Below are 24,538 nucleotides of genomic sequence, written 5' to 3'. Positions count from 1 at the left end.
CTATATCACATGAAACTATGGCGCGATTTCTAAGGGAATTCCTCAGATGTATTTCACTATTTGTTGCAACAATACTTTGCCGATTCTGAATTGTTCACAGACGACAAGAAATGAGTGCTTCTGACTACCGTTAACTAAGGTCATCATGTCGGATCACAGACTATTTTTAATTTAGCAATCGATTATCTCTAGTCCGCAAGTTCTAGTCGCTAAACCGGAAGTCACTTAGAGAACTTAGTCTCTTTATTCCGATTTTTGTTTGAAAAACCGTTGGTATGATATAAGTTAAGTTGATTGGATAAACGGGGTTTGTACCCATTTATATCACGAAGAGCAACGATTAACACCATGAGAATCAGAGTCCATAAATCCTGCACGCATTGTAATCTATGGCAACACAATCCGTCCTAGCAGGAAGCGCCTGCATTATCCCATCATCATGGGAACATAGGTATTGTCATGCAAACGAGGTAGTTGAAATGAGAACACAACGATATCTACAAAATAGATAAGTATTCTGATATATGGAAGCAAAATCTGTTTTAGCAGGAAGAGTCCTCAAGTACGTACGACTGCAAAGTTGAAAGGTCATAAAAGCAGTTATGTACTTAATTAAAGCTATATGCTTCTGCTACGGACAACGAAATGCAGTTTAATCGAATAAATAGAGCATTACCAATCTATGAGTTTCTTTCTTTTTTAACTTAATCAATATTTTATAACATTTTGTAAGATTGAATTAATTATAAGAGTTACAATGGGTCGACATATATCAGATTTGAAAAAAGTATATTTTAATATAAATTTTAAATTGTGGTTTTGAACGAGTATAATTTCATATAGCTAAGCATTTTTCATCGTTTATAAAATGCAAGTTCAACAAACTTTATTATTCATTTGAGATAATCATGAACACATTTGACAAATTAGTTTATTTGTTTCTATAGGATGATGTTTTAAGTACTTGAATTATTGAGTGGTGAGTGGGAATTTGAAAGAAATGAATTACACTGCATTGATGTGGCCTGCGTTATGGAATAATAGGGAAATATTTGTTTTCACCAGTATCAGTTATATACCTGAGAATAGAGAAGTAAAATGAAGGCAATTACGTATGCATTCACCTAAGTAGAGAATATTCAAGCGGGAAGAACCCACTCTAATACAATGAATATCAAAATGATTTCAAATGCCGGAATCGCTCATGAATATACATGCTGATATCGCTCTTTTATTTATCCTAGTCGTTTCACTGTCATGGTGACTGTTTTTTTTTTTATATTTTCATTTAACAATTTGCGTACGGAAACAGGCAAAAATTGACGATTAATAAAACATAAATGCATACTGCTCTGAATAAAGGGTTTTCCACTAAACTTGTCAGGTACACATCATTATAATGGTGCCTGTAATATTCTGAAACAAATGCTCATTTATTTTGGCGCATATGGATAATTCAACTGAATTGATATTGTTGATCACGTATCTATTAAATACATTAGTTGACAGGTTTCCTGGAATATATGATATGCAAATCATACGGGACGTGGTATTATGTAATGCAATACAAATGCTTAAGTATCAGGTGTTCTTTTGCTAGCATTACATGTATTTAATTTACTTGTGCAAAGCGTTAAATATATTGTTTGTGAAGTACATAGCGTGCTGATATATTCAACAGTCCGGAACTTGATATCATATATTGGTTTTGCATTGGACGTTTGTATGGCTGAATATCTTAAAGATGCTCTTCTACTCCCAGATAACATTTACCACAATTAATAATATTGTTTTAACATTCCAAACATGGTGGTGAAATGTCGAAAACAATGGTTCTTGTTGAGGATACCGAGTTGAATTTGAAATAAATGAGCAAAAACACGGTATTTCTACATTATGAGACTGAAGTAGATCACAGTAAATCTGTTAGCATTCATCTAATAGTTTCCTTTCTGCTATTAAATACACGGTTATAATCTTGTTATCAGAAATTAATATTTTCCATACATACATTATTTAGTAAGTAGTTAATGGTTTACCAGTCAAATTTGATGTTTAGGTTCTGATTTTGAATAAGAGTGTCATTTTAATATTTTATATAACAGAAACGATTGAAACTCCCTTACTCAATAACACGGATCAGCGCTCAAGTTACGTATTGAAAGTGGTAGGGACGGCCAAAATAGACTAACTATGAAAGAAATATTATGTATATTATGCGATGTACAAGAAATTGAGGATGAATATCATTTTGTCATAAGATGTAGTTGTTTCGACGACCTCCGATTTTTTTTTTATTAAAAAGAATTAACTTACTAACAATTGTATGTAAATTTATGATACAGGCAAATAATAGAAGAAACTTATTATTTCATAAAAGTGTATAAGTTTCAATCGTATAACCATGGTTAGAGCAATTAACCACTCGCATTTCCAAAATATATCTAATGAATTAACTATACAGCTTTTGTATCAGTTGTTTGTTATTAATATATATATATATATATATAATGGCAAATTGACATGGATGGATATTTTGTTTTACTGTATATACATTTGTAATTGTTTGACGAGATGCTCTGTTGCATAAATCGAAATGAACTGTTTTGTTATTAAACCATTTTACACTACTTATCATCATTAGGCAACACTCAAGCTTCAATGAAAGCTCATTCTCTACATTCTAATTGCATATAACTGTTTTAAAAATGCAAAAAAGGGAATATTGCCGCTATAAAACACACACACACACACACACACACACACACACACACACACACACACACACATACATACATATATATATATATATATATATATATATATATATATATATATATATATATATATATATATATATATATATATATATATATATATATATATATATATACAACGATTGATTTCAAAGGAAAATTGTTCGATGTATCTGTTGCAATCCTGAAAATTCGCAGACGACAAGAAAAAAGTACTGATGTTAACTTACTTGTTCACTAAGGACATCATGTTGGATCACAAACCTTTCTCAATTTAGCCATCGATTATCGCTAAATCACTTCTGTCCGTCCGCAATTTCTGCTCGTTAAACCGGAAGTCACATAGAAAACGTAATCTCTATGTTCTGTTTCTTTTTGAAAAACCTTTGATATGAAAAAGGAGAGGTTGATTGGATGAAAGAGTTTTGTTCCCTTTGATATCACGAAGAGCAATGATTAACAACATGAGAAGAACTTATCATTTAATGTTAGAACAGAACCATAGTCCAGCGTCCTCATAACATTTATTAAATAGGTTTCCTAAAATGAAAAACGCGTCGTACGACTGCAAAGTTGACAGCTTGTAAGAGCATATTTTATTTCCATTATTTGCTCCCAGTGCGGACATCCAATTGCAGTTCATTCAAATACATATACCATTACCAAGCTATGAGTTTCCTTCAAATTTAACTTAATCTATATTTTACACCATTTTTAAAGCTGCACTCTGACAGATTTACCGTTTTGACAACTTTTTTTATTTCTTTGTCTTGGAAAGAGCCAATGTAAATATATGCAAACGAGTAATATTAGACTGCTGACAAAAGATCAGGTCGCAGATTTTCATATTTCCATTCGAAAAATAATGTTTTATGGCTAAAAGCGTTACTAACGGTTTAGGAAAAATGCATAAAACATAAATTTTTGAACTTAAATATGAAAATCTGCGATCTGATCTTTTGTCAGCAGTCTTATATCTCTGGTTTCCATGCAAGTTCGCATAAATTGGCTCGTTCCAATACAAACAATAAAAAGGTTGACAAAACGTTCAATCTGTGAGAGTGCAGCTTTAAGATCAAATTGAAACAGTTATCGCAGGTGGACATATTCAGATTTGAATAAGTTCATTTTAATAGTATTTTTAAAGTGTGGTTTCGAGAAAGTATGATTAATAATTTTCAAAAGGTGAAGGTATTGAAATAAGAAAATTGTCACCTCTTTCGTATTCGACATTTCTTGTTTTGATGTGCTTTTTATTGTTGTAAATGGAATACCAGAAGTTGGATTTCATTACCACCCACTTATAATATAACATGTTTAAAACAACGGTATTTTTTTCGGTATTGTGAAAATCCTAATGTTAGAATTAATTTGCTGTGTATATTATATATCGCTGTCCTCGATATTTAATTTGATTGTTCAATTATTCATTAACTGTACCACTTATAACTCTCCGCGTTGACTAAACTTGTGTTAATATACTATTATATTGTTTTGAAAATCATGGTGTTTCTAAAAAACAATTTGATCCCTCACAATGTAATCTGCTACTTTTATCCTGACTGTTGCAATATAAAAATATCCATTATATCAAATAAAGGTCACCGTTGCTGTTAGTGGTGGTGGTGTTGAGTGTAATTACAAATAAATACGCGCTTTTCATCGTATAGTTAATGCAACATAAAATACTCTATTATTCAATTTCGTCAGTTGTCGTTATTTTTTTTATTCTGAATGAGAATGCCTTAAGAACTTTAAATATAAAGTGATGTATTGGAATTTGGACGAATGAACTCAAATGCATAGAACCGGTCTGCTTTACAGTATAGTATTCTATTCAAATATTTGTTTTAACCTGTATCAACTACATACATGTGATTGAAAAGGTAAAATGAACATAATTGGTAATTCCATTACATAAACACAATTCATTCAAGCGGCGAGAACCAACTTCAATATAGTGAATATAAAAATGGGTTCCATTATCCGGAATCTCGTACCGAACTTATATATGCAGATTCTCTCTTTTATTTTTTCGTGTTCTTTTGTTTTTCAAAGTGACAGTTATTTATTATCTTCTTTTAACCATTAGAGTATGGGAACGGATAAGCATAAGTGTGAAATAAAACATTAGTGCATAAATCTTTGAATAAAAGCGTTTTCTACTAAAACTGTCAGGTCCGCGAGTTTATGATATTGCCTAAAAATACCGAAATAAACACAAACTATTTTTCCCACAGATGAAAATTTTGACTTCATAGAATATATTAATTTCGAATCAGTTAACGAAACTAATTGAAAGAGGTTTGTTTAATATATATTCATGCCGTGTACTTAACATTAATTAAAGAAGGACTCCTACAACATTTTATATATTCTTACAGCGTGGACGAAATCGTGATCCAATTTTGATGTTTCATGAATCAATACTGTAAAAGTGTGGCATTCCGTTCATTATGCTGTTATCATTGAACTTAATGGAAGTGACAATGTATGCGTTTATTACCACATATTGTGCCATTCCATGTTATTTAAAAGCATTTCATACTCCTTACCACCAAGGCACCATCATACAACACTCGAACTTTAGTACGCTCATTCTCAGCATTATTATGATCTTGTATGAGAAATCCTGGAACAATCTGGAAATATTGCCACTATAAAACTTGTACCTACGGTGTGATTTCTAAGGGAATTCCTCAGATGTATTTGTTGCAACAATGCTTTGCCAATCCTGAATTATTCACAGACGACAATAAATGAGTTCTTCTGACACTATAGAAACTAAGGACATCATGTTGAATCACAAACTATTCTTCAATATAGCCGCCGATTATCTCTGATTCACTTTTGTCCGTCCGCTATATCTTCACGCTGAATAGGAAGTCATATAGAGAATTCAGTCCCTAAATACCGTTTCTTTTTTGAAAAACTGTTGATATGGATTTGATGAACGCATTTCGTACCTATTGATATCACGAGAAACAAAGATTAATGACCACTGGGGAACTATTAAAACATGTTAACAGAACCAATGTCCATAAACCTTATATGTCAGCCCAATCCGTCCTTACTTGCCACGTCCTTATTTCCTCATCACCATGGGAACATGGGCATTATAAAAAAATGCAACGTACGACTGCAAAATTGACAGGTCGTTAGAGCATTCTTAAGTTCTATTTGTTTGTTCTCTGTACGAAGAATAAAATGCAGTTATTACGAAAATATAAATCATTGCAAAGCCATGAGTATCCTTTTATTTTAAATTAATCTATATTTGATATCCTTTTTTATCGTCATATTTTTGAGTTGATTTTTTTTATCTTCAATTGTGGTTTTAAACGAGTATAATTACAAATAAATGAGCGTTTTTCATGGTATAGAAATAGCAAGTTAAATCACTAAATTATTTATTTGCGTCAATTGTGAACCTGTTTGTCAATATTTTTTTCTATGAAATAATGTTTTAAACTTTAATTACTGAGTGGTGTATTGGAATTCAAATCGATGAACTAAAATGAAAAGAACCGGTATGATTTATGGAATAACATGCAAATATTTGTTTAACGGCATCAGCTATTTACATGTGAATGAAAAAAATCAAAACAAACACAATTAAATATGCAATAACATAAAAAAATAAAGCGGGAGGAACCAACTTTAATACAATGAATATTAGAATAATTTCCAATTGCCGGAATCCCTTAACAAATTTACATGCTGGTGTATCTCTTTGATTTCTCCGTGTCGCATTTGTCCTAAGTGTGACTGTTATTTATTCGTTTCATTTTAGCATTTAGCAATTAGCGTACGGAAACGTACAACAATTGGTGTTAAGAAAAATAAGTGCAAACTGCCTTGAATTAAAGCGTTTTCCACTAAAACCGTCAGAAAAAAAATGAAACAAACGCAAAGAATTGTTGTAGCAAATGGAATATTGAAATTTGTTGATATTGTTAATCGCGTATCAATTAAAGAAATTAGTTGAGAGGTTTTACGCCAGTCATATGGGATGTTACAATTGTAATGCATAACAAAAGCAGAATAATCCAGTTTCTTGCATTATGTCATTCACTTGTGTAAACTGTTCATTGTTTTTTTTTATACGAGGGTTATCCGTAAAGTTCGTGGACTTCTGTATTTTCAAACAAATCTTTTATAAGAAAAAACAGAAAACACTGTTTCTCAATAAAACTATGTTGGTGCTATCTACATACAAAAAAACAGCAAACAAACAATATTGACAAATAACAAATGTAAAAGTACAAGGAACATAGCACATAAGCAACTGTACGGAGCACTCGTATATAATCGTGGTCGTGTGTGACCTATTTTAGAACGTGTTTGTCCGATATTTGACTTATTTTGACACCGTGACCTAAAGACCAACATCCAAATTCGAAATTTCATGAATTAATATTTTAAGGATCTTAAAGTCTTCATGAACATGGTTAAAATTTATCTTGAAATGGAAATAAGTTGAATAACTTTTCTCAATTATAGTGTAAAATGTGAAAAGGAGTGACATGCCGTTCAAACAGCTGTTGACTTTGAAAGAGACAGAAATGGCACTGTCTGCGTTTATTGCCAGATTTTGTGCCAGAATATGTACCTTAACGCAGTTCATAATTTTTTACACCATTAGACAAGAGAAGTGTCATTGTCTGCGTTTATTGCCATATATTATGCCAGAATGTGTACATTAAAGGAATTTATACCTTTTTCCACCATTAGACAAGAGATGTGGTATTGGCTGCGTTTATTGCCATATATTATGCCAGAATGTGTACCTTAAAGGAATTTATACTTTTTTCCACCATTAGACAAGAGATGTGGTATTGGCTGTGTTTATTGTCACATATTGTGCCAGAATATGTACCTGAAAGCAATTTATACGTCTTACAACCAAAAGACAACATTTGACCTTTAGGCTAAGCTGTTCTCAGCATTTTATTTATCTGTTTTTGAAACACTAACGAGGGGATATTGCCACCATAAAACATTTTACTATACAGTAGTGAGACAATGCTCAGACGTCTGTACTTCAACATAGCTTTAGCAATCCTGTGTAATTCACACACGACAATAAATGATAACCATTGATACTCCTCAAAGTTTAATATAAGTCTCAGTGTATGCATCGTTATTTCACAATTCTTGGGGAAATTTAATAATTATTAAGGGAGGGAACTCTTTCTCATTGCAGTAGGTTCATGTTTCCGCCCTTCTTTATTTGGCGCCTTTTCACTTTTTTTCTTAGTTTTGATCCGGTTCGGATGTATTTTTTTCAACTCAAGTCTGTCTGTCAGCAATTTGCTTCTTGCTATACCGGAACTCACAATGGGGACGTAGCTTCTATATTGCTTTTCTCTTCGAAAATAAAACAGCAGCAGCAGCAGCAGCAGCAACAACAACAACAACAACAACAAAAACAACATCAACGACAACAGCAGCAACAACACACCGAATCCAGTGTTGATATATAAGGGGATAGCCTGATTTGATAAACGAATTTTTGTACCCATTGATATCCAAACTTAATAGAGTTAAAAACTTCAGCATTATTGATCCTGTTAATTGCTATCAGAGTCAACGTATTGAAACGTCGCGAGCATTGTTGAATATGGTTTGGGATGGCCGAGTAAAAGCAAAAAGGCCGTATGTTTGTGAAGGAGTAAAAGCAAAAATGTCGTATGTTTGCGGACGAGTAAAACCAAAAATACCGTATGTTTATGGACGAGTATAAGTAAAAAATGCCGTATGTTTGTGGACAAATAAAAGCAAAAATGCCGTATGTTTGGGGACGAGTAAAAGCAAAAATGTCGTATGTTTGCGGACGAGTAAAAGCAAAAATACCGTATGTTTATAGACGAGTATAAGTAAAAAATGCCGTATGTTTGTGGACAAATAAAAGCAAAAATGTCGTATGTTTGCGGACGAGTAAAAGCAAAAATGCCGTATGTGTGCGGACGAGTAAAAGCAAAAATACCGTATGTTTATGGACGAGTATAAGTAAAAAATGCCGTATGTTTGTGGACAAATAAAAGCAAAAATGTCGTATGTTTGCGGGCGAATAAAAGCAAAAAAACAACAACAACGTACTCTTCCATATGTATAACGCATGGTTAATGCATATCTAATTATTGAAAATATTGTTTGCAATGATTTCATGAATATCAATTTGATTTAATGAAATTCAATAACACATGTCAAAGGAAGAGGAAAATGATTCAAGCTTTTACATTGTTTAGTGGCGTTGGAATTAGAGACTAAAATTATACAATCTTTAGTGAAAACCTAGTTATAAACCTAGTATAAAATGCATCCTGGTGAATACGTTTTAACAATAAGCAGGGAATTAGTGAAAATTATGAATGGAATAATATGCAAACATCAATTCACCATTTATCGGCAACATTTAATGAATCAAATATTTAAATGAGGAAAGCGAAACATATGCATATTTTAAATCAACCGTAATGAGTTTGCCCAATGATTTAAATTTGATGTCGGAATTGTTAACACTATTATAATTATGCACAGCTACAGAATCCCATTTGGGCCATCGCGACTGATGAAAATATCCAAGAAAACAAGACTTTTGTTAGTTATATTTTCGGATTTTTCACATTTGTAGTACTTTGTATCGATAATTATTGTGTTTACAGTTGAAATTCAATATACAAAGGTGCGAGATTTGGCACATACTGCGGTTTGTCTTTTTAAGTAAGTCTGTCTTGAGAAAACAAAACCCCGCTTTTTTTTATTGTTCCATCGGTGCATCTTTCTCATTGAATACCTAGAGGTTTAACTATTCAAATACAGTACAAAATGATACGATTTTTAAAGGCCTAGTTTAAGGAATGTCTGGCATGATAATCCCCTGCTGTGCATCTCCTTTTACTGGCACAGTAGGGGCCAATTTCCTGTGTATTCGTTTATGGTCTCAGGGCCATTTGAATGAAACATAGAAAAATGCACAGCAGGATACTTAGATTGGAGATCTGATAAGACAATTAGGCAATAAGATTAAGTTCAATTAACAGAGGTTGTGTACAAATACACGGATTTTTTTATTTTTTTTATTTATTTATTGATTTTTTTTTTGGGGGGGGGGGGGTTACTTATAGAGGGCTTAAACTAGGCCTTTAAGCAAAAAAATATCGCAGTTCTTTCCTTGGACATCTTCAAAAGGCCCGGGGCGGGATCGCAATGGTCCTTATTTGATTCCGTACATAGCGGTCTCTTTTATTTCGCCATATTCCTTTCGATTTCCATGTAAATGTCAAGCGTTCTTTTTATTCAACCATTATCGTGTTAAATGAAACATCAGTGCATACCGCTTTGATTAAAAGCGTTTTCCACTAAAACTGTCAGATACAATACATACGTTACTTCCCTTTACCGCCTGAAGCAGAAGCAAAGCACACTTTGCGTCGCAAATATAACACTAACCACAACAGATTCCGTTTCTGTAATTCTATATTTAACGACTGCAAATTGAAAACAATTGTCTTTGTCTCTGCAGTATGCAACTTCTAAATGAGTTGTAAAATTGTATCATTAAAGAAATTAATTAAAAGATGAACAGCAAACCCTAAGCGATTCGTGATTTTATTTTCACAAATAAATGAAGACGTTATTTTATCATAGTGAAATGTTGACTGTGCTGTTTTGTTTTAAAAGTTATGCTCTAATATAGAAAAAAAGCTTTGATAGAAAATACTTAAACGTTCTCTCCTGATGAATAAAAATCTCAAGTTTGTTTATTAAAATATGACTGTGAATTCAAATTCACTTGAGATATTTTTAGGTTGAAACCTATAAGTACTTCAAATAGCCACAGTTTCTAGTATTTTCAATGAAATTCGTAATGCTTTAAATAGTCGCTGCTCGATACAGTGTGTCCTTTTGTCTCACATCACCCTGACCCTTTCCTGCAACACCTTTTTAAAACCTGGCTAAAAAAAACCTACACATCATAAACTGACAGTTGAGATACTGACTGGCTAGAAGTCTTGCAGACGACAAACCGGAAGTAAACAAACCGACAGTCAACAAGTTTACTTTCCATTTAACCGAAAGAAAATCGTTATGAACGCACCGCTTGGGTACCGCTTTCTGAAACGGTCGCAAGTTTTATCGTAAACTTCCAAGTTACGAGATCGTAAAAGTAACGATAAAATCATAATTAATATTTCTTAATAAAACGGCTCCCTGGCGCTTCACCCGAAATCTAATTATAATTATATTCATTCGCCCTCCATTACAGACGTCCAAAGTTGCCATCGACCATATTGAGTCCCGAAAGGCAGAAAAAGTTGGATGTAAGCACGACGTCCTAATCCAGTGCACGGGTAACAAGGACACGGTGACGGCCGTTATGAACACGATACGTCAGAACAACACTATCGCAGACATTTGGTGCCAGAATGAGAGACTCGTCAGCAGACAAGGTATAAACCTGTCATATGTTCATGAAGGTCATTTCTCGTATATTACTCAATAGTGGATCCAGGTGGAGGGGGGGGGGGGCGCATCCGACGCGCCCTTCCCTAAAATAGTTTACTTATCATGTCAAAATAAGAGAAAACAGTAATATAAATACGCCCATAATGCATCATTTAGGACTGGAAATTGTTAAAATTGTCTTGGTGGAGTACCCCCATGCCCCCCTGCGAACACTTCCAACCAAATAAATTTCGGTTCTGAGGGAGGGGCGCAATTCAAAAGGTTAGGCCTCTAAGTTACGCCCCCTCTAACGTCGAACCTTGTACCCGCATCTGTTACTATTCAGTTCTTCGAATCAAGCATTTTATATGCTTAAAACGAATATTTCGTGTATGTTTGAAAAGCTGATCTCAAGCTTGCCAAACGTTTGTGTATGTTCACAGTAGAATCAGAAATATATATTTTTTTCTCATTCTTATATTGCATAATATAGAAGAAAACAAATACATTTGTTGTTTCATACTCTTTCAAAATAAACGCCATTACAATCAGCTTCCGTTTTAATTCAAATTGGTATAAACTGACCAGTAGCAGTTTATGTAATGTCTACACATGCACCAGTTCTAATGAACATGCATACTGTCGTGATGTCTAGGTTTGACGTAGCTGTGACCAAAAGTACCTGTATATGTACTTTGCAAATATAAATTGTTCTTTTCTGCTTTTTTCAAAAGAGATGTGGTTTCCGCGGCACATATCCGACCTAGACAACTGTACACACATCGTCACCAAGTTTGAGCCAGAGCTGGACTGCGACCATCCGGTAAGTATTGTTGTGTTTTATTGCGTCACCAAGTTTTAGCCAGAGCCGGACAGCGACCATCAGGTAAGGATTGGTATGTTTAATTGCGTCACCAAGTTTGAGCCAGAGCTGGGCTGCGACCATCCGGTAAGTATTTGTATGTTTTGTTGCGTCACAAAGTTTGAGCCTGAGCTGGATAGCGACCATCCGGTAAGTATTTGTGTTTTTATTGTGTCACCAAGTTTGAGCCAGAGCAAGACTTTGATTATAATGTAGGTTTGCAATTATAAATAAATACTTGCAATCGCCTAGTCCTATAATTAGATAAAACTTGATGTTCATATTGTATAACACGCAAGGGGTTATGACGTCATTGTTTATTTCAATATAGCGCGTCGTCATTCAACCAAGGTATTCTATTATACAAACATTTGTTGTTGAACATTTCTTAAGACCAATTACTCAATTTCAGAAGGTACTGATAATATTTAACCATAATGAAAATGTAAATATAAGTATTGACGGCATTTTCTGTTGCGTTCATGCTGTATGAACGCATTAGGGCAAGCGATCAAATAACCAAGAAGCGCTAGCGCACTTCATGGAATTTGCTCGCGTGACCTACTGCATTCATACAGCATAAACGCAAGACACAATGCAAACAATTTTTAGATGATAGGGCAAGTGGGGGCAGGGTACTCATAGAACTGTTGTGAAAATGAAAATCCTGTTTCACTGACCGTCATAAGGCTGTTTCCCAACTTATGCCAATAATAATATTTAAATACATGTGTGGTTAGAGGGTGGTGTTTTGTATGTTGTATGTTCTTTGTGTTTTGTACGTTGTGTGTCGACATTGTGCATGTGAACAGGGCTATCGTAATTATCTTTCTACCTGGCTTGTACCAATCTCCAACACAGTGATCTCCCCTGACAAGGAAAATATATCTCTGAGTTAGCGAGTATTGCTGGATTTCAGTTACATGTATAAACACTTGTTTTAAATGTCTTTTCTTCTCCCTTTTATCATTTTCAATTATTCAAAATGCACTGAGGTTTAAATACAAAAACAATAAAGATACAATTGTGTAATTCACAATTTTTACAGATATGATATTTTAACTAACTATGGTCACGTGATTTGCATGATGGCAGTGATTACTGCACCGTTAGGAAAGCAACCCTGTGCGTAGTTTGGGAATGTCCCTGTAGTTTTCAATGTATTAGTCATGTTGATGACAATTTAATTTTTAATATAGAACGTTAAAAGTCTGACAACAAATATTTTGTTTTCCTAAGAACGTGTTAATTAGTATCGTAAATGACAGTCATTTCTTGAGATAGAACATGATTTAGTTCGCTAGAATTCTCCTCAAGAAACTAACGAGTATCCGTCCCAGAGCTATTTGAAGAACTTGGAATATAGCAGATATTTTTAAGGAAAACGGATATGCGTGAGAAATGCTCCAAGACCGACTTGTCACGACGTCTTCACGAAGTCAATTGCAGCCATTCCCACATTTGATATCTTATCTATTTAAATCAAGACATCATATGCGTGCAAAGCTTGATGTATTTCGTGAATTGCTAGGTTGTTAGCGCTTTTTTCATGGAAAACATGGTTGTTTAATTTACGTACTTCTGTCGTTGAGCCGTACTTCAGAGTTGCCATAATCGACCGTTTTATGTTCGAATTGCTGTTGTATTGCGTTTATTCGTGTATCAGGAGTTTTGAATTTTCGATGAGATTTTTGGGATGCATTCTCCAGTTAATGAATATTTTATTTGTGTTTGGAATATTGCTTGGATGCAACGAATTACCTAGGAAGAGGAAACAACACATAATCGCAATTAGTAACCTGTTTTCCCCATGGTAATATCGGGTGTCGGTGCCGACACGCCTTCACAGACAGGGCTGGATTCCCGACATGACATATTTGGTCCGATCCGACATGCCTAATCCAGGTTCGCGACATATCATTAAACGTATGCAATAAACTGTAAAACGGACCTTTAATCTGCGTGAAGGCTGTTAAGTTTGCGCTCCATTCATTGTTTAGGTGTTAGCCGATTAATTAGCGTTGTTCCATTTTGTTGGAGTGTTAATCGATTTATACGCGGTGATCCAGGTCACAGACTACTAAATAAATTCCCTATACATTCTATAGACAATTGCCCAATTTACACGCGAAATAACACTGATTTCTAGTGCTTTAAGACCGCTGACACGATGTATGGCGAGAAAGCTCCACTTGTGTACGAAACATTAAACAACGTTAAAAAAGTTTCATTTTCCCAAAGAAAAATAAAATTAGTTTAACGTAACCATCGTGTATTCGGTAAAATGGCAATAACCAGTGTACTAGGAAAAACAATGCGGTTACATTTTGAAAATATAGAAAAGTAGATGCAGCATGTTCAGCTTATTGCTGGCATAACAAACGATTCAGCTTCAAAACCTCCGAATTGGTGTAATTTGCCCCCCCCCCCATTTACTTCGGATGTTTACCTATCATTTAGCGCAAATTTTAAAATGCATTTTTTGTTTGATATCTTTGTTGATATAATTTGTAAAACGTATTAGTTCAAAATCTCAATGTCAGTTTCAGCACAGAAGTTAGAATAAAGTACACCTCAAAAAGTTATATAAATGGGACTTGAATATAGTTGTAGTTTAAATAGAATATTACTTTAATTACGAACATTTAAGTAAATGTCATACACCTTTCTTTTGCCATGAAATGATATTTGAACGCAATAAGATGAAGTCTGGTGCCATTTAGGTAAAGTAGGATAGCAATTACATGAAGTTTGTTAATGTAATTTAGATGAAGTTTGATACGAAATTTGATAGTATTTAGATGGCTTTTGATACCATTTAGATGAAGTTTGATATCATTTAGATTAAGTTTGATACCAAGTTTGATATCATTTAGATGAAGTTTGATACCATTAAGATGAAGTTTGATATCATTTAGATGAAATTTGATACCATTTACATGTTAGATTTGTATTGCAGGGGTTTACAGACAAAGAGTACAGAAAGAGACGCAAACAAATCGCAGACATTGCCTTTGAATACAGATAGTAAGTATTTATTATCCTGACTACAACCGCAATTTATATGACTCTTGTAGTCGTTCATCTATTTGGAATACATAACAGCACAGGGTTGTATAATCAAATGGATTACCTTGACTACCTTTGACGGAGTACCTCCGACAAATTGCAAGAGGGATCCATGCGCCCATTTGCATTATGTTGATTATGTTACCGTCTACATTTCCAGCCACATATAAATTGATTTTTTTAAAGAAATATACTGTCAATGAATATCTGTTTCGTTTCTAACATTGCAGTCAATTTTTCGTTGTAATATACAAAGGTACACCACGATCTTTCCGATTCAGTAGTATGTTCAGAACTTGATATGGAAATTAATATGGATATGCTTGTTTGTATGTATAAATTGAATCAGGATATCTAAGCAATATTAAAAAAGACGTGATGATATAAGGTGTATCAAAATCGGTCCAGTTTCTGTCCGTTAAATGTTGGTATAGTATATATAAATGTTTTGAATTGATGGCATGGCCATAAATGCTATATTTGTTATAAGTTTTGCGCGTTTAAAGAGAAAAACACTTTGGGAAGACTATGAGCTGTATATCCGAACATAACATCACAAGCGTTTTATTATATAAATGAATTTATACAGAAAACTAAAGCGATTTTTAGCACGGACGACAGCTCAATATCGGCATCCAGGGCCCGGTTTTCTCTTTTTTCATACACACTTATGCAATGCTATATAAATATCGATTGCCTTGAGGGTGACAGTGCAAATTGTCAACCTGAGGTGAATATTGTCGACACGAGGCGCAGTTGATAATATTTTTTGAAGGATGACAATATGCAGTATGCATACTCAGAGATGCAGGCATGATATCAAACTCGTCTTCTTTCTTGTGGTGGCCAGCAATTTCCCCTGGTGCAATATGCAGACTCAGAGATGCAGGCATGATATACAACTCTTCTTCTTGCAGTAATCAGCAGTTTCCCCGGGTGCAGTGTGCAGACTAAGAGATGCAGGCATGGTATAAATCTCTTCTTATTTCTTACAGTGGTCAGCAGATTCCAAGGGTGCAATATGCAGACTCCGAGGTTCAGGCATGGTAATGTCCATATTTTTTTTTTTGTATTTTACAGTAATTTACCGTGGAGCTAAACAGTCAAACATTTAGTTTTGAAAGCCTTAGAACACATCCTTTATGCATTTTAAAATATGTGCAATAACAGTATACAAGCTTAAAGAGTTCATTTTATTTTACCCAAGTTTACAAATATACATATTATCAGAAACAGTAAAAATTTACACAGATCTATTTTCATTAAAGAAAAATTCAAAACCTTATGGAATACAGAAACATAAGCAGATGAAATAAAATGAAATGCGCAATAGAACACGGCTTTCTATTTAAAGAACAGTGTATAAGTTACTTTATGCTAAACAATATTATGCTGTAAATTTCCACCATGGTTTAGTTTAAAACAAGTTAGTGGCACTATTGAACGAGTTTCGGTAATCCTTAGAATGATGAACATTTCAAGTCCACCATGTTAATAAAACCGAATATCATTCAATAATGCTAATGCAACTTAATCTTAACAGTTCTAATTAAGTCCTTGTTAAAAAATAGAAAGAAAACCCGTATATTGCAAATTGAGCTTATTGTAAGGGAACAAATGCAATATTTGAAAAACAACATATCCGAATTTTTCATCCGGATTATCGTTCATCCAGGGGTCACGTGTACGATCGTCTGAAGAAGCTGATGCCCAAGTACGCGTGTCAAGAGTACCAGAACTCGTTCAATCTACTTGAGAAGGAAGGACTGTACTCTCAGAACGCTATACCTCAGCTAGAGGACGTCTCAAACTTACTTAAACGTAATGTCTTGCATAATTTGTTGTTGTTGTTGTTGTTGCTGCTGCTGCTGCTGTTGGTGCACGCGTGTCACTAGAAACCTGCTGGAGAAGCATACCTGTAGAAGGGGGAAGTGTTCTTTTAGAACGCAATATTTCAACTAGAGCTCATCTCATAATTACTTGTACATAATATCTGACATAATTTGTTGTTGTTGTAGTAGGTGTTGTTGTTCTTGTTTTTGTTGAACGCGCGTGTTAAATATCTGAGTTACTTTAATTGGCTGGAGATGCACAACTTCGTGTTCTCTCAGACTACCATACCTCAACTAGAGTACATACTAGTCTTACTCAAACGTAATTTTGATAATGCCGTGTCCTTGTCGTCGTCGTTTTTTGTTGTCCACAATCAGGAGTCCAGCATTCTCGTACACCATAGTGATGATGCTATGCGTACCAGATTTATCATGATCAAACCTCTGATGAATGAGAATGGTGTTCATTACCTTATTTAGCCGTATTGGGAAGGAGTATTTTCACCCTCAGAACTAGTTTCCTTAGTTAGAGGACGTCTGATTCTCACTTGAAGGTATTGTCTGAAATAATGTGCTGTTGCTGAACGCATTTGGTAAGAACCTGGACTCGTTCGTTGTGAACGAGAAGGGGACTTAACTCTCATACCCTAAACTAATGGCCTCAAATCGAAATAATTGTATTATGTTTATTTGTTCAAGAAGGAACAGAGTTTCTCACGATATTTACATTGTTTGTAATGTGTTTGCCAAAATATATTTTCACAATCCTCATATATTTTTACAATGCTCATAGATTTTGAAATAAACGAACAATGTTGAAAACGAAGTACAATCTTGTTCCTTTAAAACATAGTTAAAGTTCAACCCCCTTTAAACTTCCAGGTCGGACTGGTTTCCAACTGCGACCGGTGTCCGGACTGCTGTCGGCCCGGGACTTCCTGGCCAGCCTCGCCTTCCGTGTGTTCCAGTGCACCCAGTACGTCCGCCACCCCTCCAAGCCTGACCACTCACCAGAACCGTGAGTCACATATTACCAACCATCCATTAGATTGTCTTTTGCATCTGCAGTTATGTCAAGACAGATATTTTCAGACATTTAAATGTGATGAATTAGGCGGGAAATAATTGCCTTTGTCAATGGTAGACTCATGACCAAATTGTCATTCAAAAGATATTAATGTCCGATGGAATGTTTTAGAAAAAAAACAAGCACTATGAAACATTTATTAACCAGACATAAGCAGATGTTTATAGTTTAAATGGAATTAAATGACACAAACGTATTGTGTTTATACTGGGGAGAAATGAATTTAAGTTCAGAATGATGTCATTGAAGTTAGTATTTTGAAAGAATACTCAGAAACTTGAGACTTAGTATAAACAGGGTGAGGAATTACGTGACATTCTCACATGATTCAACACAAATTACCGTAACTGGAGTTTGTTTACATCGGTTGTGGCCCGTGTTGACCCATGTGAGAACCCCTTTTAGTCACGCGATTCTTCACCCTAATAAATATGATTATGATTGAAGCTATGCCTGATGCAGTTATTTGAACTATTTTTGCATTTGAATACAGATACAGATTTGTATTGGTTTTGCTACAGATAGTGATTGACATAGCTGCCATTATTATTGCAATGGTGATGTGATGTCTGTCTTTACTGGCAGGCTAGTATGAAATGTTTAAAAATATTGTAGTAATTACAGTCGAAACACGTTGGCTCGAATTCGCTTGGCTCGAAATTCTCATTGGCTCGAACTAAATGTAAAATACCGATTTCTTTATACTGAAGGTAAAAGTTCCCATTTTACTCGAATTTTCTGAGGCTCAAGGTATTTTCGCCAGTCCCTGGGAGTTCGAGCGAACGGGGTTTGACTGTATGTTGAAACAATATGGCGCAGCATTGTCTAAGCGTTATTTACAAGTTACAGTGAACATTGAAATATTCAATAGATTTGTCATGTGCAATCAAGAATTGGGAATGACTCTGTAATTGCATGTGTAATAGTCAGTTATGTTGAATACCGAACTGCAAACTGCAGTTACTTCCCTTGCTGTACAATGTGTGATGTCTGCATATACATGAACTTATTGCTTTCAAATAAGCTTATTCCCGTAGTATTTACAGTTGTTTTTATTGTCGTATAACTATTCATTCCTACAATTGTTAAATCACTTTCGGGTAGAAATAAATAGTATATACATACGTATAAACAAATCCAATTTTGTTTCCGTTCGTTGTTGCATAGACCCGTTTTTGCTTGTCAAGGGAGATCACTACTTAGTTGAGTTAATACGATAAATACTTCGATAAATACTCTTTATAAATTCAACTCTTACTTAATGCCAATCGGAACACCTCGGCCATCTCCGCTAAACAACGAGTCTCGGATGTATGCTGGTCACTTCTAAAAAAAGTAGTTCGTAAAATGAACTTTAAAACCTTGACTTGATTCTAGTGTTTTAACGTGTAAATTCTATATATAAGTTTAAAGTTGAATCCCAGTGGAATGTGTTATCGCATAAATCATTATGATTCCGAACAATAAAGTCTTAAGGCTTAACTGCTAAAGTAAAATTACTACGCGATCTACTTGTAGCGTAGTTAAATGAAAATAATTCTGACATTGTAAACCGTCCATATACGTCGGATATTGTTTCCGAAGGAAAAGGCTGAGGTGTTCCGATTGATTAGATACACTTCTTGTATACACACACGTCAATAATAAATTGAAAGCACTGAAAGGATGCTTTTTTCTAGTAATGATTTGTATCTACAGTGCGAATCCAAGCACAAAGAACAGGCTCTTTTTCAGTGTGTAAGTCAAATCTTACATTTAATATCTTGTCTACGAATCAAAGTACTCTAAGTCATGCTTTGTTACAGGGACTGTATCCACGAGTTGCTAGGCCACGTGCCGATGCTGGCAGACCCCATTGTGGCACAGTTTTCCCAGAACCTCGGGCTCGCGTCCCTCGGAGCCTCAGACTCCGACATAGAAAAGTTCGCCACTGTAAGGCCACATATTCACGATCAAACTGCTGATGCAATAAATACAATTTTGAACTAACCACCAGAAAATAATTTAAATTACGGCATTTTAATAAAGGTTATAATAGGTTTTATTCACATTTCTTTCCAAATGAAACTCGGCATCCTTCATAAGAATCATTGTTTTCAACATTTATGTATCCCTTTTAGATAATTAAAACAATAGTATTTTTGTTATACGACGTCATTTTCGTAAGCTATATCTATATGTGAATTGTGTAAAGGTAATTAACATTAGAAGCATTTTTTTTCAGCTATACTGGTTCACGATAGAGTTCGGGATCTGCAAACAGAAGGGTGAACATAAGGCGTACGGCGCCGGCATCCTGTCGTCGTATGGGGAGCTGGAGCATGCGCTCTCAGACAAGCCGGAAAAGCGCCCCTTCGACCCAGACAAGACGGCTGTGCAGTCGTACACGGACGAGGACCTCCAGCCGCTCTACTTTGTGGCAGAGTCCTTCGATGACATGATGAAGAAAATGAAGTAAGAGAAACTCTCTTCGTTTTTTTTTGACCTCTCATAGATATTGTAAGTTGAAGCAAGGGGTGTTATATGCAACCACGGTACTAAAAGCCGTTATACTTATACTTAAAAAAGACAGTTGACTCGATTTAATGAATATGCATGAGGCAGGGGAGACAACTCTTCCATTCAATTTGCATGTTACACTTAAATATATCATTGTATAGAAAAGGCGGACCCGGTTCCATTCCGGATTCGCGAGAATATTTTTAAACGAGAAATCACGTGTTCATTTGCATTCAAAGGGGATGTCTTTACAACGTGGGTACAACAGAATATTACATATGTCAACATAGCCGGATGACTCTGATACACTCCAACGCTATGCTGCGCTGTATACCGTGAGCGAGTTGGCTATGAAAATACATTGATCTTGAATAATAAATGAGGCAGTTTCATTGGTTCTGAAACGTACCAGATGCTTTTCCGTTCAAAAATATTCTGGCGAAAACCGGAATTGAACGGGGTCCGCCTTTTCATTACAAAAACAGTAGAAAAGACCACTCGGCCATGGAAATTACCCACACGAAAAGAGTATAGAAAAATATTTAATCCCCCCCCTGCTTATGTGTTACTTTATTTAAAAAATGTTCATATTTTGTTTTACTTGTCTTGTCTTGTTTCAAACTATATTAATATAATCTTACATCCAGGGACTACGCGGCGAAGATAAAGAGGCCGTATGAAGTTCGGTATGACCCCTACACCAACTCCATAGTGGTATTAAACGACAAGGCCGTCCTGAAAACCCTTGCAGACAACATCGCCCAAGATACAGAGCAGATGACCCGGGCCATGGCCGCTATATAGACCGGACCCTCACTTATATATAGATCGGGCCGTCACTAATATATTGATCGGGCCTGTATAAAATAAACTGCTTAAGTGGATATTTTCACTTAGCAAACATTTCGATTTTTCCCATAAATAAGTTGATATGTATATATTATCTCAAAATAAAATTATTAACGGAACAATATAGCTACGAGTAGAAAACTGAAGCAGAAAGTTATAGAAATAACACTGAGACTGGAATACATTAATAATTTGTCTTAAATACACACGGTTATATATAAATATATTTTAACATGGGCATGGGTGCCATATCACCAAGATTCCTATAAGCGTTTTCGAACCTATAACTATTCTCGTACACCAGAGAGATGGTGCTATGCGTACAGCAGATTTATAGTTAGATTCATCATTACCAAACCACTGATGAAAAAGACTGATCTTACACAGTTTTTCAACATGTGTATGCACTGTTTTAAAACCTTATTGTTAATACGATTCTTAATGAAACGCGCCCTCGGTAATGGCAAGTCTCTGTATAAAGCCATATTACCACTATAAAGGCCGCAACCACTAGCGGGTCCAGAGGGGCGCACCCCCCCCAACCACAAATCGACCAAGATTATTTCAATACAGGAGAAAAAAATAGTATTACAATACGCCCAAAATGCACCGTTTCCGACTAGAAATTGTTATTTTTTCATGGGGGAAAACCCCAAGCCCCCATGCAAACACTTTTAACCGAATACATTTCGGTTCCGAGATAGGGGCGCAAGTCAAAAGGTAACGCCCCCTTTTGTTATGCCCCTCTTACGTCAAATTCTGGATCCGCCCCTGGGAAGTTCCTTTTTTAAACAAAATACATTTTCATTCCTATCATTTAGATTAAATAAGCTAAAAGCCATTATACCAGTTTGTGATTTTAACCCACATTCTAATCCAGCATACTACATGATGTTACTAGCATTTACCAATTGTTTTTGTAATATTTCAGAACATTATCAATACAATTGTTTTAACTTAATTCTTGGTGCATTAAGTTTGTATGTATTGAAACAAGATCTGGGTTGGTATTCAATATACAACCTATATCTCATGGTCACACATCACTGACTTTATTCACACTATTGGCCAGTTATTAATAACAAGTAATCCGATTAGCTACATCGTTCTTAGATCAATATTGAATTCCAGTCCATGCCATTATTCGATACCGAATTTAAATTTAAGAGTAGAATCTGAGTTTTTGTATTGGACTTATAATCATTTGGTCAATGGAATGAATGTAGTCACTGAGGCATGACTTAGGATAAGGATACAAATTATATTGAAGACTATCACTCGGCCGATATTCGTTTACGACTTGAGTCCAAGAATCGGACACAGACTAAGAAAAACATTGTTTCTTCAAATGTCATGAATTATCTTTAATATGGTTATTTTTTACAGAAAATGTTAAAATTATCGCTATTACGTTTTTTTTAGGTTTTTTTTTTTGCAAAATGTACGGCCAGTTTAACCATGATTGCTCTATCCCATACCAATTGTTCAATAGAATGAGAATGTGCAGTTTCAAGTTTGGAGTCTCAAACATAAACTCATGAAGTTGTTAAATAAGGTGCATGATTACGAACAGTTTAAAGTCCAAGTCTAGAATCAGACTCGAAAAAGCACTTTTATTAAATAACATAGAACCATAGTTTAGGCCCATGTGAATAAGTGCATCATTTCGAATGATATAAAATTCAGCAAAGTTCATCATCAAAACTCAACTAGAGGGAAAGTTACAATGAACTGAGGATCTGCAGTTTTGCCAGTTGAGTCCTTGTCAAGACTTGAGACTGTTCGTAATCATGGCCCAGGAGTCTGTGTATGTATGTACGGTTTATAGTCATTTCGTACCCTGACCATTTCGTACGCCACCGATTTTTGGTAATTTCGTACCCTTTAGATAGTAATTTCGTACCCGACCTAAGGTTATTTCGTGCCCTATATTTTTTAGTTATTTTTTCTTGGATTATATTTTTTTCATTAAACAGAATCAGTAATAATATAAAAATGGTAGTAAGACAAAAGTGAAGATCGAGGAATTATATTTATGGAATTTTATTATGAATGTAAGTATGAATGAAAATATCTCTTTAGGTCTTCTTTCATGGATATATGGTATATGTTTTTTAAAACTAATTTCGATAGAACTAAAACGCAAAAGTCATTAAAGATTCATATATGTGATAATACAATACGACTATATTCATTTAAGCATTGTATTTAAGGACTAAAAACCAATATAAAAAATACGGTACGAAGTGACTATCTAAAGGGTACGAAATGACCAAGAATCGGATGGTACGAAATGGTCAGGGTACGAAATCACTTGTTCCCGTCCGTAAACCGGCCCAGAATGACACGATGCGTTCAATTGCAAATTGCAACGAGCGCTTTAACTGTTTTAATGAGTTATCACACATTTGAAAATTCTATGTTAATCTCTATAACAAATGATATAACTTCCCTACATAGATGTATGTAACTGATGTTTGTATATTGTGGAAAGTGTTGTGCAATACCTTTGAGCTTTATCTCTGAGTTTAGAACGAGGTTCCATATGCAATAAAGAGTAAACTAATGTTGTTTGTTTTACACTTATTTAACCGCGGTTGTGAAACAACTTATTACAACATTAAATAAGTAACTCTCGTTGACAGGATGTAATGCGAGAGTGTGGTCTTGTGTTATGTATCTATAGATATTGTTCAGTAAAGGATTAAGATACGCCACTGTTCAAGCAATTTCACGTTAATAATTACTTTTTATACGTGAATTATCAATATCTTAATAGTGTTAATAATCTGTGATATCATAGTATCATGCTCTTCTCATGTTATGGGGGAACCGGAGTACCTGGAGGAAGCCAGCCTGGCTTGGTGACCACAAACCAAACCCATAAACTAATGTTGGTTTCGCGTTACATATACCTAGTATGGTGCATCGTTTAACCATTCTATAATTAACACTTTGACAAGTCATTCTTAGTCAGTGTCGTTTTTCTTTATTTCTTTATTTGTCGTTTTGGTAGGGACTTCAATGGCATTTGTATATTGACTACACTTATGTAAAAACTCTCTTAATATCGCATTTTGACAATCAAACTCCTTTTTATTTGATAAAAACAAGTTACTCTGATGAATATTCT

The 24,538-nt window shown here is 34.8% G+C and overlaps 1 protein-coding gene across 1 annotated transcript in view; it reads left to right on the top strand.

Moving 5' to 3' along the window:
• Nucleotides 1-22,945, top strand: part of LOC128238731 (tyrosine 3-monooxygenase-like) — a 40,079-nt gene extending 17,134 nt beyond the window's left edge. Inside the window, exons 3-11 of the mRNA XM_052954927.1 lie at nt 11,029-11,212; nt 11,942-12,030; nt 15,029-15,096; nt 16,134-16,184; nt 16,814-16,959; nt 17,853-17,988; nt 19,863-19,989; nt 20,282-20,511; nt 21,204-22,945. Coding sequence (XP_052810887.1) covers nt 11,029-11,212; nt 11,942-12,030; nt 15,029-15,096; nt 16,134-16,184; nt 16,814-16,959; nt 17,853-17,988; nt 19,863-19,989; nt 20,282-20,511; nt 21,204-21,360 — 1,188 coding nt within the window. The 3' untranslated portion in view covers nt 21,361-22,945. The remainder of the gene's footprint in view (nt 1-11,028; nt 11,213-11,941; nt 12,031-15,028; nt 15,097-16,133; nt 16,185-16,813; nt 16,960-17,852; nt 17,989-19,862; nt 19,990-20,281; nt 20,512-21,203) is intronic.
• The last annotated feature ends 1,593 nt before the right edge of the window (nt 22,946-24,538 follow it).

The sequence above is a fragment of the Mya arenaria genome, chromosome 6 (genome assembly GCF_026914265.1).
Source record: "Mya arenaria isolate MELC-2E11 chromosome 6, ASM2691426v1".
Lineage (NCBI taxonomy): Eukaryota > Metazoa > Mollusca > Bivalvia > Myida > Myidae > Mya > Mya arenaria.
The sequence above is the reverse complement of the archived record's forward strand: the minus strand, read 5'-3'. Positions and strand labels throughout refer to the sequence as shown.